The 17031-nt window shown below is 41.0% G+C and overlaps 1 protein-coding gene and 1 long non-coding RNA gene across 5 annotated transcripts; both read left to right on the forward strand.

Moving 5' to 3' along the window:
• Positions 1-874: 874 nt before the first annotated feature.
• Positions 875-6022, forward strand: LOC128137827 (uncharacterized). 4 transcript variants are annotated; one of them, XR_008233861.1, is made up of 3 exons: positions 875-2039; positions 2570-2619; positions 5418-6022. It is a non-coding gene; the product is annotated as an uncharacterized LOC128137827 (long non-coding RNA). The 4 variants fall into 4 exon arrangements; XR_008233862.1 differs by lacking the exon at positions 5418-6022 and adding an exon at positions 3677-4913; XR_008233863.1 differs by lacking the exon at positions 5418-6022 and adding an exon at positions 3700-4913.
• Positions 6023-7565: 1543 nt separating this feature from the next.
• LOC128137826 (protein BTG1-like) lies at positions 7566-8847 on the forward strand. The gene is made up of 2 exons (XM_052779038.1): positions 7566-7747; positions 7862-8847. Exons 1-2 carry the CDS (start codon positions 7630-7632, stop codon positions 8212-8214), a joined length of 471 nt encoding a protein of 156 aa, XP_052634998.1. The 5' UTR covers positions 7566-7629; the 3' UTR covers positions 8215-8847.
• The last annotated feature ends 8184 nt before the right edge of the window (positions 8848-17031 follow it).

Genomic DNA, 17031 nt, shown 5'->3' on the forward strand with positions numbered 1-17031 from the left:
GCCCCCGGCGCGCCGCGCCGCGCCACCCACCAATCACCGGCGGGCAGGGCTTCCCTCAGACCAATGGGGCAGCCGCCGGACCGACGGCGGCCCCCGCGGATCGAGCCGAGCGCCGGCGCGCAGCGGCCGCCCGTAAGCGTCCCCGCGATTGGCCGCGGCGACCCGCGCTGCAAGCGCCTCTCTGATTGGCCCGGCGGCGCGCGGGCAGGCGGGAGCGGGGCTGTTGGCGGCGGCCGGGGAGGCGGGGGGGGGGAAGGGCTGCTGACGTCAGACCGTTAGCAGGTGATGCCATAGCACGCCGTGGTGAGGGCTTGGCCTACTGACGGAAGGCCGGGCGCCAGGCGGCGGTGCGGTGGCGCTGGCACCTGGGCGGGTGTCGTCACGCGAGGCGGCCGGGCCTCACGTAGCGTCACAGATGCCGGCTGCCGCAGGGCCGCCGTGCCAGCACTGTGATGTGATGTCATGAGCGGCACCTGGTGATGTCACGGCGTACAGCCCCTGCAGGGCAGGGTTGGCGGGCTGCTGGCAGCCGGCCCGTGTGCCGGCCGGCCTGTCCCGTGGCGTGGCCGCGCCGGTGCCCTGGGCTTTTTGGTGGCAGGATGGCGCCAGGTGAGGTGCTGGAGGGTGGCAGTGCCACATGCTGCCGGCGTGCGCCGGTGCACGGTCGTGGCACTGCCAGCCGTCGGACGGGGCCAGCTCTGCTGCCTTCACCTCTCTTGGAGATTTGGGGACAGTGCTCTTACCTCGCTGGTGCAGGCTCACAGAGAGACCATCCAGATACTTGGACAAATGCGGATCCCGGCTGTTGTCCTAGCAGGGCGTTTGTATTCTTGATCCTTTCTTTGTGAGGACATCCTGTGGTAGCTGCAGAAGAACGTGAGACTGCGAATGTGCAGTGGCACGCAGTTGCTTGTACCCCATGGGAATATGAGACACAAGACTGTTAAGGAAAGGAAATTATTTTTACTTGACAAACTCATAATGCTCGTGAAGACCAGAAAGCACGTACTCTGATTTTCTGTTGCAGACTCAAAGGGGTTTTATGTCCTCAAAATTTGTCCTTTTTATTTTTTTTTAATTGCAGTGCTAATCTAATATTTAAGTCTATAGAACAACCCATTAGAAAAAGACCCTTTGCCCTGTAATATTTGCCCTCATTAGTATTGCTGCAAAGGTAGTAATCAGAGTAATTTTTCACTTGCTCTGCTAAATCATTGGCAAATGTATTGTTTACTGGTTAAATGCTTAGTTGCTTTAGCAAAGAAAATAGGATCTTAAATAGGTTATTTTTGTGGGTTTTTTTTCCAATGAAGTGGGACCAGTAAGAGATAATAGTGTCAGGGAAGTGCAATATTTGCAAAAATTCTGTACTAAAAGCTTGCTGTTAATTTACTGGCATTAACTTGCTTTTGTAATCATGTCTTAGTCTGTTTTTAAAAGCTGTATAAAGTGGATTGAAAAATATACTTTCCAGCTGATGTAGGCTCTGTATAACTTAGGTGGGTGTGAGGTCACAGCTATGTTGATAAGCATAGACTAGACAGTAGTCTTGAAGCACATTTTTAAAACAGGGTTAGTAACAATTTTCAGGGCTATAAATTGGTTTACAAATCACTTGGTGGTCTTTAAGTGAAAAACACTGCGCTCTTAGTATGACATATTTCTGATTCTGTCAGAGAATTCTGATGCCTCCTGTTCACTTCTCCATTTCCCTCTAGCATAAGCAGCAGTAGCCTGTGATCAGCCAGTAAGGCCAAAAGAAAGCCCTGAGGGTTAGTGTTCTCAGCTGTGCTGTCTCATCCCAGCTTCTCTGCTAAAGTGACAGCAGGTGATCCCTCTGAACTTAAGCAGGCAGGGCAGCTGCATCTGGTCAGTAGAGGTGCATAAAAAAGGGGCAGTCTCAGAGGGGGATAATACTTCTATTGCTTTAGTTTTGGGGTGTTGGCTTAAGATCTTGTTTCTCTAAGAAGTTGTCTTTTATTAATAGGTGTACTAAACTGGGGAAATTATGGAGGGATTTGATGCTTAAATTGTTGAAGGTACCATTGTTTGTGTTTAGAAATATTTTTTTTTTTATTTTTTGTAGTGGGAGTGGTAACATAATGTTTGTCTCTGTAGTCTAGCGATAAAGAAAAGGTGGCTCTTGCTTTTAAGAACGGGTTGGTTTGATTATGTTTAGAGATGCTTCTACTAGATAGAGTAAAACCAAAACTGCTTGTTTTGTTTAAAACCTCCTCTTTCAGGTTCTAGTGCTCTGTTTCAACTGTCTGTTTGTAGAGACATGTATGAGAGCTTAATTTAAGTAATCTAAAAGGAACTTGATTGAGAATTTACTTAGTCTTAATGCTAACTTTTTTTTGATAAGTGAATAGGCTTGTGCTATCATTACTATTTTTTTATTATTACTACTTTTAAATAACAATATATTGTATAAGTTATATAGCTTCAGTTTTACATTCTCCTTTTCCTCTAGCTGAAGTTGAGGAAAAATGGAATGGTAGAATATTTGCACATACTTTCTTTTTAACAAGATAAACCAAGATACTGACTCTGTTTTCCTCTACTTTAGGTGTTCCTGGTAGAGAGAAATGACTTGTAGATGAACAGAATAACAACAAAGTAAGTCTGAGTTGATGAGCTAAAAAATTCTTTGTGAAAAAATGTTATAGGTATGGTAGTTGTTGCAGGAAATAGGTATCTGCCACATAGTCCGTGTTAGGAATTATGTGGATTATGCGGATGCTCCCTCAGCAGGGCTCAGCCTTGGGTTCCTGCTTGAAGACGACGAGTCGCCAGTCTGCTGAATAAATAAGTGGTTTATTTAGCTGACATGCAAAGCAGCTTGAGCTGGGTGCCTCTGAAGAGGGATCCCTACTGCAGATTGTGCACCCCTATTACACCCTTACAGACAGATTTCCCAGAATGTACCACTCATCACCCAATCCCCAAATCCAATCACTTAATTCTGGTGGGTGGTCTCTTGATTTCTTATTGGTTTTCTTGGTCACTGGGCTGGCCTTGTTCTAAAATTACCTCATTCCCTTGGAATTGTTCATTGGTCCTTCTTCATTCTGCTTGCATCTGCTGGTTTCAGCTAGTTTTGTATTTGCAACGTTAGCTTTACCAAAAAGTTTACTCTTGGTCAGCTCTTGCAGCCTAAGGCTTCCACTACTTTAGTTTCTAATGCTAAGCAAGGCTATTAATCCTAACAATTCTAAACAGCAGTGGTAACTTACCTGCTTCTGCTGTCTGTGTGATGAGGCTTCTCAACTCTCAAAGCCATAGAAATCTTCCAGCAAAAGGGGGGGGGGGGGAAAAAGCAACCAAACCTAGAAGCTTGAGTTTTTTTCTGTGTATGAGTACTTAAAATTTGTTTCTAATGAGAAATAACATATTTCAGTGGCTACTGCTAAATTGTGCTGGTACAGTGTTTCCAAATTGTTGTTTAATTACCATCTCCAGCGCTGTGTTATTGGAACCCTCAGTACTCCCTAAAACAGCCTATTTATATAAATGGTTAGCTTAATAATTGACAAATAACTAGTTTCTTGATGAACCCTTCCCAGTTTGTTTTAAAAACTACTGTGGTACTGTTTTCTGGCAGGGAGATGAAAGTCAAAGAGTTATTATCTACGGATTTTTTTTGTCTGTCTTTCTGTGGTTTGCTTACATTGAGCCTTAAATGTGAAACTCAACAAGGAGAATAGAAGAAATCAAAGTGTGACTTCAACATTACCTGACAACTGTGGCATCTGTTTATTTTTATAGCCAGACCTTCTTATCATCTTATTTCAATTGAATGTTCTACTTGGGACTGGTGGATCCAGGTGCCAGACCTCAATCTACTGAGCATTAATCTGTGCCAGCAGTGTTATAACATTAACTTTTTACTCTTGCAGTATTTTTAACTACCTTTCATTTGTTTGCTTAGAAAGCTTTTCTACTCTGATCTTCACTGAAGTTTTCTTGCAAGTGAGCTAAAACCAGATCCCTTGGTATCTGTCTTGGCTTTAGCAGAACCTTGTCTGACTGACTTAGAGTAAAATCAGTCTGCATATAATTGGGGATTTGTGTGTATGTTCATATGGGCATGTGCAGCCTGGAAGGTGGAAGCTCTTTAGCATAATTAAGCATTAAGTCTGGATTTGTACAGTTCTTAGTGCTGTTGACAGTAATGTTATGTTTATTCTGAATACTAGTAAGAATTTAATAACTTCAATGCAAGTGTTGTTTCTTTGTCCGTTATTTTAATGAATCTGTCTTACTGCATTTGTGGTCGTGCTATCAGGGTGTTCGAGGCTTTGAAGTCATGCAGTGTAGATATGGTAGGGGAAGTGTGTGTTTCACAGATGAAAGGGAAGGGGAGTGAATAAGGTGGGGAGGTGTTAAGAGATAAGCACCTGACAGAAGATGCAGGATAAACCCAGAGCTTGTCTTAAGGCAATGATAAAATTTTGTTGTGCAGCAATAACGGTCTAGACCAAGTAACAAATAATGCACGCTTACTTTTTTTTTGCCTTCACTTAACTAGCAAGTGACGATTGTGTCTGATCAAACATAGGGTGATACAGTCCATGTGTACCTAGATAGCTTTACTAGTGAAATCTCCAAAGCTGGAGAGTTGGGTTTTGTGTTCTGGTTCTTAAAATACTGAATAAAACAAGACTGGAGTAATTGGATGACTGATATGTCCAGGTATCAGCAGAGATTAATTTTTTTAGCTTAACTTCTACAGTGTAGGGTACTGAAATGCAAACTGGACTTCAGTGAAAACTTGTTCTAATAGCATCTTGATCCAGACTGGAGACTTGATGAGGAGAGGAGGTAGTCTAGTGCTAACAGCTGTGAGCAAGAGGAAAAGGAAGCACAGAAATCTGCTGTCATTTCTTGAAAAGAAGGTGAAATAAGATAATTTTTTATCTCCCCCCCTTGTTTGATAAAAAATCTCTTTGGTTAGGCTACAAAATGGCATACGGAATTATACTCTAGTTAATCTGTGATGTGGGACTGTCAAACTAGGTGGTAGCATCTGAGTTTTGGACAGGTGTCTACAGTTTTGTCATTTGAGGTTCTTGGCCCTTCTGTCTTGGTCCTGTTGCTTGCTATTAAAGGAAAAGGAGGGCAAGAAGTCTTAATCATCTTAATTGAGTAACATCAAGTAAGGAGGCACTACCTGAGTTCTGATGTTGTCATACTGTTACAAATAATTTTGTCCAAATTGGATAAGAACTTGCTTTCTTGAAGTAGTTTTCTACAAACAGAATGAGTCTGAAGAAGTTTTAACTGTAAATGGAATGACGCTTTTATTTGACTGTTTCAACATACCAGATGGCAGAATCTAGCAAAAATAAACTCTTGGGAGTGAACTGTAATTCACTCATGGTTTAATGAACAAACTGTCTGTCCTGCTATTGCAGGTAACTGGACATTCCCCTGGGAACTCTTCCTGTGTGGGATGAAGTTTGGCTCTGTCACAAGCTGTTCTCCTGTACCCCTGTTATTACAGCTTTGATGATTTCTGACCCTTGGATTAAAGGGACAGAGGTTTGGGGAAAGTTCCTGTAAATTCTCAGCCTGTGTTAAACTGGTTGCTAGTAACAACCAAAGCACTAGCCTGAGTTTTTTCTTCACTCTTCTATTGGTGAATAAATATTGTCTGGTAATCTCTAAATAGTAGTAAAACAGGATCTAGTTTTTAAAGGTCTGCAGACAAGGCTTTTTTTCTCCTTTTAATTCCCTGGGTGTGGCTTTTGCAGCTGCTGAACTAGAGGTGATATGAGGTTCTTAAAGCTGACAGGCAAGAAAGGGGAAAAGGATTAAGATGTGCATTTGGGAAAACAAGATACTACTTGGTTTCCTCGGAGGTGAGATCCCTCTGAAGAAGGGGTCCTCTAGTGCTCTCTGGCATATGGCAGGCCTCGGAGAAGAATAAAGGAGCGGTTAGCTTTGTTTTAACAAAGGAAAATATAAAGTCTTAGAACCTAACCAACAGCATAAAGAAATCAACATACTACTTTTTTTTTTTTTTCTCCAAAGTGGGTTTAAGACCCAAAAGGGGTCTTAAGGGGGGGGATGTATTTAAATACAAGGCAAGGAGGAAAAAAAATGCTTGGGGCATTGTATGGACTTTTCAAAGAAGAGTGCTTTTTGAGAATTATATTCAGTTATGACTGCAGGCTGTCCTGGTGATGAAGTCCTGACCTTAGTCATTGTTCTTGTGTGGGGAAACAAAAAAAGTGATTAGAGGAATCGCTTGTGAACAGAACTTCAAGGTTGGGGGGGGGGGGGGGGAAGTTTGTGTTTTAGTCTTTGAACTAGAGAGAAAGCTTTTTTTGTAAACTCGGGGAGTCTCGGCTATACCTAACACAGCCACTTTTTAAAAGCTTTAAAATAGCTGAAGAATATTGTCGCTGCACTGAAGGTGGGAAGGTCACAGCTGAGTCAGCATCCACATCCCTGAAACTGTCGTGAAACTTGGCTGACGCTTGGCAGTTGTGTGGAGGAAGTGAGCCTGGTGAGTTATGGACAGGATTACTGGTTTGGAGCTCTTGGGCAAACCGGCTTGCCAAGGGGGAGCTTGATAAGTGGTGCAATGTATGTACGGCGGCTCTTATGCTCAAATAAGCACTAGGCTTGTGTTTATTTCTAACAACAAAATCTTTCCAGGACTCTAAATATAGGCCAAAGACTGATCCTTTTGCTGTAATAACATCTGACAGCAAATTTAATGACGTAGCTCGTGCACCAAGCTGAATTCAGTTTACTTGATTCTTGTGTGTATCTTAAAGTGTTCCCAACCCCTTGCAGGTGAACAGGCTTTCAAAAGAAAACTGACCCTTTCTGGACCACCTCTTTTCCTGAAGATAACCTGCAGTTTTTTGCATCGCTCTTACTGAAAACTGCTTTAGTGCTTAGCTAAATAAGGAGGGGATGTTGTTAAAACTTCTTTGCCATTTTGCCATGTAAGAGCATCTTGGCCTTGGAGGTGTAGGTCTGAGAAGAGATGCCGAGGTATCTTCAGATTTTTCTGAAATGGGGTCGTGAGAAGTGAGAGTGGAAGGGGTGCAAGGCAGGATAACCGTCCTGTCTGCCTGGAATACCGTCAGCGATGGGGCGGATGCGAGTACAACGCGGTCAGCATGGGGAATTCCGGGCAGGAAAGCGTATGTAACCTGTTAGGTCTGCTGGACTGTGAGTAAGAGCCGAAGAGGAGGAAACCGGGCCAAGGCGGGAAGAGGAACGCGGCCCGGGAGCGTTGACGCCCGGCCCGGCCCCACCTCGCCGCCTCCTCCCGCGGCAGGGGGAGGGCGGGGCGTGCCTCGCCCCGCCCCTCGGCGGGCAGGCCCCGCCCCTCCGCCAACAAAACAAACACGGCCCGGCCCGTGCGGCGGCCCAATGGCCGCGGGCGGTCGCCGAGGCCGCCCCGCCCCGCGCCCGTCGCCGCCAATGGGGCCGAGGCCCGCCCGCCTCTGCGGGGGGCCGGGGCGGGGCGCCGCCGTGTGATGCGGCTGTTGCGCGGCGCCGCCATTGGCTGGAGGCGCGGGGGGGGCGGGGCCGGGGCGGGCGCGGCGGCGCTGGCAGCGGGCCGGGGCGGCAGCGGCGGGGAGGTGCGCGCCGGCCGGGGCGGCCATGAGGACCGAGATCTCCACGGCGGCGGCGTTCGTCACCCGCCTCCTGCGGGCCGCCGGCGGTATCGGCGAGGAGCAGCTGCGGTGCTTCCGGGAGTGCCTGCAGGAGGCGCTGCGCGGTGAGCGGGGGCGGCGGGCGAGGGGGGGGACGACGACAGCTCCCCGGCCCGGCCGCGGGGGGTCCGGCGGGGCTGTGGGGCCGCGGTCGAGCTCCTCTTTGTTCCCTCCCGCAGAGCACTACAAGCACCACTGGTTCCCCCTGATGCCCTCCAAGGGCTCCGGGTACCGGTGCATTCGGATCAACCATAAGATGGACCCCTTGATAGGAAAGGCAGCGGGGATGATTGGACTGAGCCACGAGAGACTCTTCCAGCTCTTACCCAGCGAATTAACTCTTTGGGTCGACCCTTTCGAAGTGTCCTATCGCATAGGTGAAGACGGGTCTATCTGCGTCCTTTACGAAAGTCCCCAGCCTGGTGGGAAGGCGACCAAGCCAGTGGAGAGCAGGACCAGCTGTAAGGAGGAGTGGAGAATTGGCAGATCCAGCCCTTCCAAGAATTACAACATGATGACGGTTTCTAGCTAAAAATTACTCCTCCTTGTACAATGTTGTATGTATCCCAGTCTCACGGTAAACTTAGATGTAACTGAGATTTTTGTTTTTTAATTGTTTTCTTTCCACCCTGTAGGCATTAAAGTTGTAGTAGTACTGCCAAGTTCTTTGTGGCCAAGGGCTAATGTATAAAACGGTTCTTTTCACTGCATGTTACTTTCTGGATTGTGTACTGTAAATGCACTGTACAGTCAGCTGATTGTTTTACACATTTATATTTTCAGAGAAGTTTCGCCTATTTGTAATAAAAAGCAATATTGTAGCACTCTTTATGATGGATTTTAAACAAGATTAACACTTGCTAAAACATTCCTCAATTTGCAGAGCAATAACATTAAGGGGGGTGGGAAACAGATCTAACAAGCTGCACATAAATCTTCCCAGTGATTTGTCTGCACGGAATTCTCTCAGGGTCATTCAAGCTTGGCTGCGAGGCACAAATCACAAAATTAACTCTTATTTTTCCTTTTTCAAAGCATGCATTTATTTGAGGGCTGGATTCCATCATGCCCCAACATTTTGACAAAAAGAATTGGGGAATTAGTTTGTCTTGTTATTTCTAGTTATTGGAGTAGAACAATAAAGACTTGCTCAAACTGCTTTTGACTTGTGGTTGGTTGTTTTTTTTTTTTTTTTTCCTCTCCTCTCCCTTCCAGGCTTTTTACATTGCTTTCAAGGCTTACTCTAGCTATTTCTAATCATAACAGATAGCTTCACAGTTAGAAAGGTGTAGCTCTGAACGTTCATCTTTTTTTCAGATCACTACAAAATGCTTCGTTTCAGTAAAGCTTGCTGGCTCTGTGTCTGAGTAGAGCTGAATAGTCTGTGGAGAACTGTGGGTTTTTTTTTCAGTGTGTGCCATTTCAAGCTGAGTGGAAGCAAAAGTACTCTTCTAATATTTGACCGATTGCAAAAAATGCTTGAGTTTATTGGGGAATGGAGTTTGCGTTTAAAACTGCAACTTAAAACCATCTAGGAAGCTAGAGTGAAACACTGATCATCAATACTGCGTTACTACCTTGACTCTTCTGCAAGGTAGAAACCTGCTATTTCTGGCATTATGTTGAGTTCCTTCTCATTTTGTCAGCGTCTTGAGTACCAGTTGGGTACAAGTTTAGTAACAGTATCAAACACAGTGGATTTGATGTAATAACAAAACTTCACGTTGCTGGTTTATGTGGAGACTCTTAGTATTGATATTCCAGTAAAGGATTCAATTTACAGATACTGTGATTCCTATTCTAAGAAGCAGTGGTTTGTAATCCAACTATAGAAGGCTGCATCGTGTCTAGTATTGCTGGTTTTTTGGTAGCCTGTGTTCGAGCACAGTTGAATACTTGATGAAAGAGAGCTTTGTCTCATGTTAGTATCTCAGGAAAAAAAAAATCTTGCACTGTGTCAATAACATGGTAGAACATACAGCGAAGGAAGGGGCAAGTCTGGGCAAACTGGAAAGGGTAGAACTCCAGCTCGCATAAAGAGGTCTTTTTCTTTGTTTGCATTAGAAAAAGCTGTGGCTTACTTTTTGCTCTTTGCCTTATTATCCTGGAGGCAGGCTTGTCTAGTAGTATTTGTTTAATCTGAATAAAAAGCACAGTGCAATTTTCTTAGTAATTAAAGCTTTGCAAAAATTGATTGTGTGTTTCTAGTCTATCACTCCAATAAATAAGTTTCTGGGTTACTTTAACAAATGGGTGTTAAAGGTCTTGTGGCAAATTGCCTTTTTATTATACAATATTGTAAATCCGTTCTTGCGACATTGTTTTATTCTCTTGGGGAGATAGTAACGCTTTTTTTTTTTTCTCTGATAGAATTACCTGCACTGAATATTTATTTCCTTAGGACCTCTAAGGGACATATTTGACACATTTGTCAGTAATTGAACAGAATAACTTTAAATCTGCTAGGGGTGAGATGCTGCCTTTGATTAAATTCATTTGAAAGATAATTGGCCTTGCTGCACATTATATTAACAGCCTATCTGAAAAGATGTAGTATGAAGTTTTTAGTTTAACAGTGGATTTTTACATAGCAGTAAACATTTGAGGTGGAATTAAAGATGACTTGGGACCCAGGGTATGATTTCCAGCTACTGGGTGTGGTTTGACATGAAGTAGGGTACAGCAGGTTTTTCAGATGTTCTTTTCTTGCTTGGTGTCTCTCGGTGTAAGAGTAGAGAAGAGCCTAGATTAATCCCAGCCATGGTGAATTCTGTTGCTTCTTACTTATTAATCGTACCACATTCAATGGGATATTTCATATGTTATATAATACATCTCAAGTATCTTATATTCTCTGCAAGTTTGATATTTATCATTGAACGGGACATTTTTGCTAGTGTAATTCAAGTTCAATTTCATATACCTAAGCCATAGGCATAGAGCTGAAGTTATTCTGCAGACAAGCAGGTGGAGGAGACTGTGGAGCTTGAAGAAAACGCACTGAAGCAAATAAAATACTTCAGCTGCAAGTAAATACACTGTAATATCTGTGACATCTAGAACTACATTCCATTGCTTTAAAAAAAATGTTGAAGACCTGCTAACAGCACAAAGGCTGTTCTGATGGAATAGAGCTCTTGGTAGTAAGCCAGGGATGCTGTTATTTGGAGGAGGTAAATAAAATTAACTTTGTGTTTTCCCTAAAGGGTGGTAAATTTTGCATTCTGCCATTGCAACAAACAAGCCAAAATCTTAACATATTAAAAATTACGTACGTGTCACACAAGACTGACCACATCTGATGAGTCATGATTTAGAACAGAATGGTTTGGATTCTTTAGAAAGAATTACTGCATGCTAGCCTCCTTCAAGGAGTAAAAATATATGGAGGAAGGGTATATTTGTTTGTTCTCATGCCTGTTTGTGTGAGGATGGGTTAACTCTTGGGTAAGTAAAGCTGAAGGAAGAAACATTTATAGAGGAAAAAACCCATACATTTACCCATTTCTCTAAAACGTTGCCTTGCTGAGAAGACAGTTGAATAGCATTTGTCTTTCTGAGTTGTAAAATCCAAATGAGACAGAAGATCCCATTAGTTTATATAGCCTGACCACTTATGTACTACAATTCCTATGTATCACACCCTTGTCTCATTATTTGCACCTAAGAAAACAGAGGGGTATAGTTTTAATCTGAAAACTTCAAGAGATAAGGGTATTGTCTGTATTTGTTTCAGATTCTATTACCTTTAGTTTTAGGTAAGTTCAAATATGAAATTTGGTATGTTTTTTAAGTTTAGTTTCTAAACGTTGGTGTCCTTATTTCTTTATCCTCAAGATAAAAGGCCTTTTAGTATGGCCTCTTGTATGCACTTTATACTGCAATCAAATTAAGTCTGTTTTTTATTTAAAAGATTAAAAAGATGAAGCTTTTTAAGTTTGAGCATAAATAACTTTCTCTTATCTGGTATTTACATACGTGCTTTCTGCAAACACTCATTCTGTTTTTTAATATGTGCATGAGAATGGGTTCTCAAGAAATAAGTGCAATGAACCAACTGATCCGGATCACACTGTTGCAACCATTATTTGTCATTCCACCAGCACTGACGGTACTGTGATTTTTACTTCACTGAGAACAACGTAAAATTACTTCAGATCTAGTACTGACATAATTGCTAAATATGAGGTCTTTCACTTGACTTATTTTTAATTCACATAATGTGTTCTTCCCTGTGTTATTTTTATTTTGTCTAGAATGCCACATTTCAGGTGAAGTGCCTTATAAAAGCTGAAATAGTTACTGTTACTGCAATTACTCACGCAAAGGACAAACCCCGGGTTTGTTTACCAGGATAGCTTTTCTATAAAACCATGTTGATTAGCATTAATGATATTGTTCTCCTTTTAATTATTTCTTATTACAAAGTGAATTAATACTTCATTAATTAACCTCCTTTTTACATTTAATCCATGATTAAAAGTGTTCTAACTCTCCTGCAATTTTTAGTTGTTATATTGGGACACCTATTCTGGAGAAACTTTCTAGTTATTCCCACATGCATCGGAAATAGACATTGGGATCCCGCTGATATCCTAAGGCAGTTCTCTTGGGCATTTTTCTAGACCCTGTGGTTATGTTTTTCCTTACGAAATCCTAAAAATAACTATCTTGATGTTACCTATTTGTCATAAATATATTGGAAGTATTTCATTATCCTCATGCAGTGTAAAGTAATCTGCATTATCAAATACAGATAGGCAACATTTATTGAACACTTACAGCTTCTTGCCTCACTTTAGCAATTTTGCCCTCTTCATCTTTTCAGTATTAGAATTCCATTTATGTGCTGATGTATATCTTAAAAGGTCATTGCCTTTGCATAGCTGTTTTTCTTAGCTATTTTAACCATGGATTTTCCTTTCACATTTTTGGCGTCCTTCAGATTTTTTACTTCACAATAATCCATGTATGTTGGCTTTTTTCTGTTTCTTCCCCACCCCCCTTACTGGTATGGTAAGGGGTATGACTCAGAACTTTGATCTCATCTTATTTTCTGCCTAATGTTCTATCAGTGTAGCATAACAACAGTCATCAGTTTGGCTTTGTGCAATTCCTCCAGGCTGATGCATACTGCTGTGGCAGAGTGGGAAGACTTGTATTGTTGGGTTAATAGAGGCATTCTGGTTCTTGAGTAGTAAGGTTGATACTTTTTACTGTCACCACACTTAGTTTTTATTAATTATTTTTTCTTGTGGTGCCAGAATCACTCTTGATAGTTTTTATGCTGTAAGAGTCATAGGCCCGTCTATTTTCATTGTTTTCTTGCTGGGGACTGAATTTATTCCAGTAATAACAAGGGATATTTTGCGTTCCATTATAAGGCTATGTAGAATTTTCATTGAGAAGTAAACTGCTGATTTTAGCTTGTAATTTGGGTGACTTCTCGGGGGGGCAATATATTTTAATTGAAATGGAATTGCATGAAAGAATCTTTCATCTGCTTGGGGAAGACACTTTGCACTGTGAGATTCAGCTGCCCCTCGTTTGCAATCAGTATGACTAATAGATCTCTAAAAAGTGTCAGGAAGCAATGAGAATGCAAATTAAATTATGATTTGTGACAAACTTGGTTTTATCATTATTTTGAACTATTGGCCCCCAGATTATTGATGGTAACATTTGTATAGCCTTATTAGCAGAAGCAGCTATGTAGTATCAGTTATTCTCGCCAGTGGTTCTTAAAAATCCAAAGAAAGAAAAACTGTAAAAGAAGATAAACGTCTGTTCAGTTACATTAAACAGCAAATCAGTCTCGAGTCACTGAAAGACAGAGTTGCAAATATCTCTCCTGATAAAATAATTATGTTGTGCTTTAGTAGGAAGAGGAAAAATTGTATCACAAAATGGTTCTACAATGTTTCAAGTGAACCTCTTGTGCTAAATAAACACCCAGCTTGGAAAAATAAGTTTGTAATCCTGGAGATATGCCAAGTATGAAAGTTCATCTTTGAAACAGAACACATTTTTAAAAGAAAAAGGCATGTATCAAAGTATAAATACAGTCTTTGTGGATGCTGTGATGCAGCAGCTTTGCATATGAACTTTCTAGAGCATAAACTCTTATAAACTTTATTTGTTGTTCAGTAGTAGCAAGTACAATCAACTTCATAAAGCAATTTTTACTTTAGAATTTTCGTGACTGCAGTATGATGTTTGGGACAATGCAGTGTAGACCCCAGTCATGCAAACTGTCGTTAAATTGATCATCTTACACAGCTGACACTAGTGACTTTGGCCTCAGATGACTGATGTTGCTTCTGTGTACCATTCCCAGGATTGTCTGCTACGTGAATGAAGAATGAACAAACGCGAAAGAAAACTGAGGAAAAAGGTAGGTTGTACCAGAAAATACTTCTTAAACTGTCTGAACGCTGAACCCTGGTTGTTCCAGTAGTTCTAGGTAGTCAGAAGAGAATGCTTCACAGAAGCAAGGTCATTGTATCATCAAACTACTAAACTTACTTCATTTTGCACTGAGTGCTGTCATAGAACTCGCTTTCTTCCACTGGGGCTCTGAGGAGGAAAAGAACTTGCCTGTTATTTATAAATATTTATGAATATTCACAAATATTTAGAAATTACGTTATTTGCAAGACCTAAGCTTTATTTTGCATGCTGCTTATAGGTGAGTAAAATACTAATGAGTATTCCTAGTGCGCAACATCTTTATATGCAATTCTATTTTAGTAACTGTACATATGTATGATATGAATATGCAATTGACACTCTGTACTGGTCCACTACGTATTATTTATACAGCATAATTAGCATCAAAACAGTGTTATGTGAATGTTTGTTGCAAATGTGCAACCTGAGGGTTAGGTTTGCATAAAGGCACATGTAGGAGTGATGCAAAAGACTATAAACTATAGTAGTTTATGCTTTTATATATTTTTGGAATGGATTGCAACAAAAGCTGACCCCTTAGACTTGCCCTCTCTTACTCTGTGAATTTGGATTATCATGTGTTGTTAAGAAGATAGTGTATTTCTACGGTTGCAGAAGTATAAATGAAAACAGGATTCTTCTAATGTGTATGATGAGATAACATTTTATTTAGTGTTCAAAATAACATGTTACTCATACAAATCCTTTCTTCTGGGAAGTATGCTGGGTTTTTTTCTGGATATACCAGAGAACATCACAGCACATCTCACTTGACTGCATGTTAAAGGTTGATACAAGGGTTTTGTCAAAGGGTTTTTCCTCTGGGGGAGGAGAAAGATGTACAAGTGTGTTGGGAGAGGGTCGTCTTGTTCTTTTTGCTCCACAGTGTGGTGGGCTGATACTGAAACCGAAGGCGTTGAACATTTTGATATGGATTGTGAGCTATTTTTTCAAGTGGTTGAAGTATGCATGCTAAGACATCAGTCAAGTAATTAAATACGTACTTGAATTTAGTAGTAGTGCTGAACATTTAATGTGGAATTAGGTATTTTGATGGATGGAGGTTTTGCTGAACAAAATTAATTCAGAATCATGAACTGCAGTATTTATGGAACACTTGATTTTGTCATTAGTCTTTTCACTAAATTATGTTTAGCTAATATCTTTGACAGTCTTCAGATTTTTTTTTTCAATGACTCAGTGCTACACATCTTAAGAGAAAGTTGTTGCTTCTATAGAAGTCAGTAGAATTACTCCCTTGTTTAACATTAAAAGCCTTTTGGCTCAGCCTAGATGAACATGTCAAGCACTTGCACTGTTTAACTGTGAGTCCTGTGTATTAGCTTCATGGAGCTCCTTTTAGTTCCTGAAGTATCAAATGAAGATTTAATAGCTGAAACCTTAGCTGTTCTGTCTGTGAGTCACTTCACCAGAAAAGAAAATAATTTGTTTGTTTGTGTTAAGAGTGTCACAACTGTATGTGTGTGCCATATGTCTTGATGGTATATTCAGGGAAAGCTGTGTGTAGTTTCTAAAATAAAGAGATATTTGTCTTTTTTTCCATAAGTCTTTAGCATTGATTCTTTTTCTAAATGTGTTCTAAAACACTGAACATTGAACACTCTATGATGAAAACAGAAGTAAGTTGGGGACCAAAAGTCTGCTGAAGTTAAAGGGCTTCTTTTTAGCTGTGATCCAGAGTAGGCTGTATACTATCTCGGTTTACGTAACTAGAAATCAGAAGAAAAGCATATACAATACAACTTCTTGTTGCCCTCTCCTCCCCCCCTTCTTACCTTTCAGTGGTTTCTCTGTCCTCCACATAATCTTTTCTCATTAATTTGCTAAACCTTTGCGTCAACATGAAATGAAAAGAGAATAATGCTTGTTTATTGGCACCATGTCTTGACAACAAATGTAAGAATTTGAATAGTAACCAGCACTGGATTAAAAAGGGAAGATGAATCCAGACCTTTTATGTGTTATTGCTTTCCAGCCTTATTACAGCTCTTTTGTTTTCATACCAGATTGGTGAGTGTAACACTATACTGCAATGTACGTTTTGTATTCTGTTCTTGATGGCGATAGTATTGTAAATGACCTGGAAGTTACTTTTGCAAAGAGAATTATCTGTTCCAGTGTCATTTCACAAGGATCCATAGTTGAGAATATTAAGATCTGGCATCAGCTTTGTTAACTAAGTTGGGGGGGGCAAACAATTGTGCTTTTGAAAAATGTTACCTGCAACATATTCAGCATATCAGACGGGATCCTAAAAAGCCATATACATTTTTTCCTATACCTTCTGCTAATATGTTTTAGAATATTTTGCATTTTTTACAGCAGTTGTTTACTTTGGCGATTACTTCAGTATTTCTGAAGATTGGATTTTTTGGCATAGTAGTGCTGGGTTATTGTTCTTCTAGTAACTTATCTCCTGGTGTGGTTCATTGCCTATAAACTAATTATTTGACATGTTGCTGTGGTGAACTGCATATTATTTCCACTGCTTCAGATGCCTAAGAAAAATTAAAGCTGGAGTTCCATTTTCAGCAACAGCATCTAAGCTTTATGCCTGCATCTACAGCTAGTTTTATTCTTACTTAAAACTGCCAGTGAATTAGTAGGCCTAAAATATATCCTTTGGTGTTTTTCCCAGTCTTTTTCATTTATATACAGTTGTCTCCTGTTTCATGCTTAGTTTCCAATTTTTAACCTTTTTTCCAGAAGTATGCGCTCAAGTCTCTAAGGGGCATTTGATTATCTTTTTTGTTTGAAATTCATTGAGTTTCTCTTATCTTTCCCTCTATTCCCCCCCCCCCCAAACTGTAAGTGCTGTTTATATATCTGATTTCTTGTGGTTGTAATCAAACTGTTCTCTGGGTTTTCCAGTATTCTT

The sequence above is a fragment of the Harpia harpyja genome, chromosome Z, assembly GCF_026419915.1.
Source record: "Harpia harpyja isolate bHarHar1 chromosome Z, bHarHar1 primary haplotype, whole genome shotgun sequence".
Classification (NCBI taxonomy): Eukaryota; Metazoa; Chordata; class Aves; order Accipitriformes; family Accipitridae; genus Harpia; species Harpia harpyja.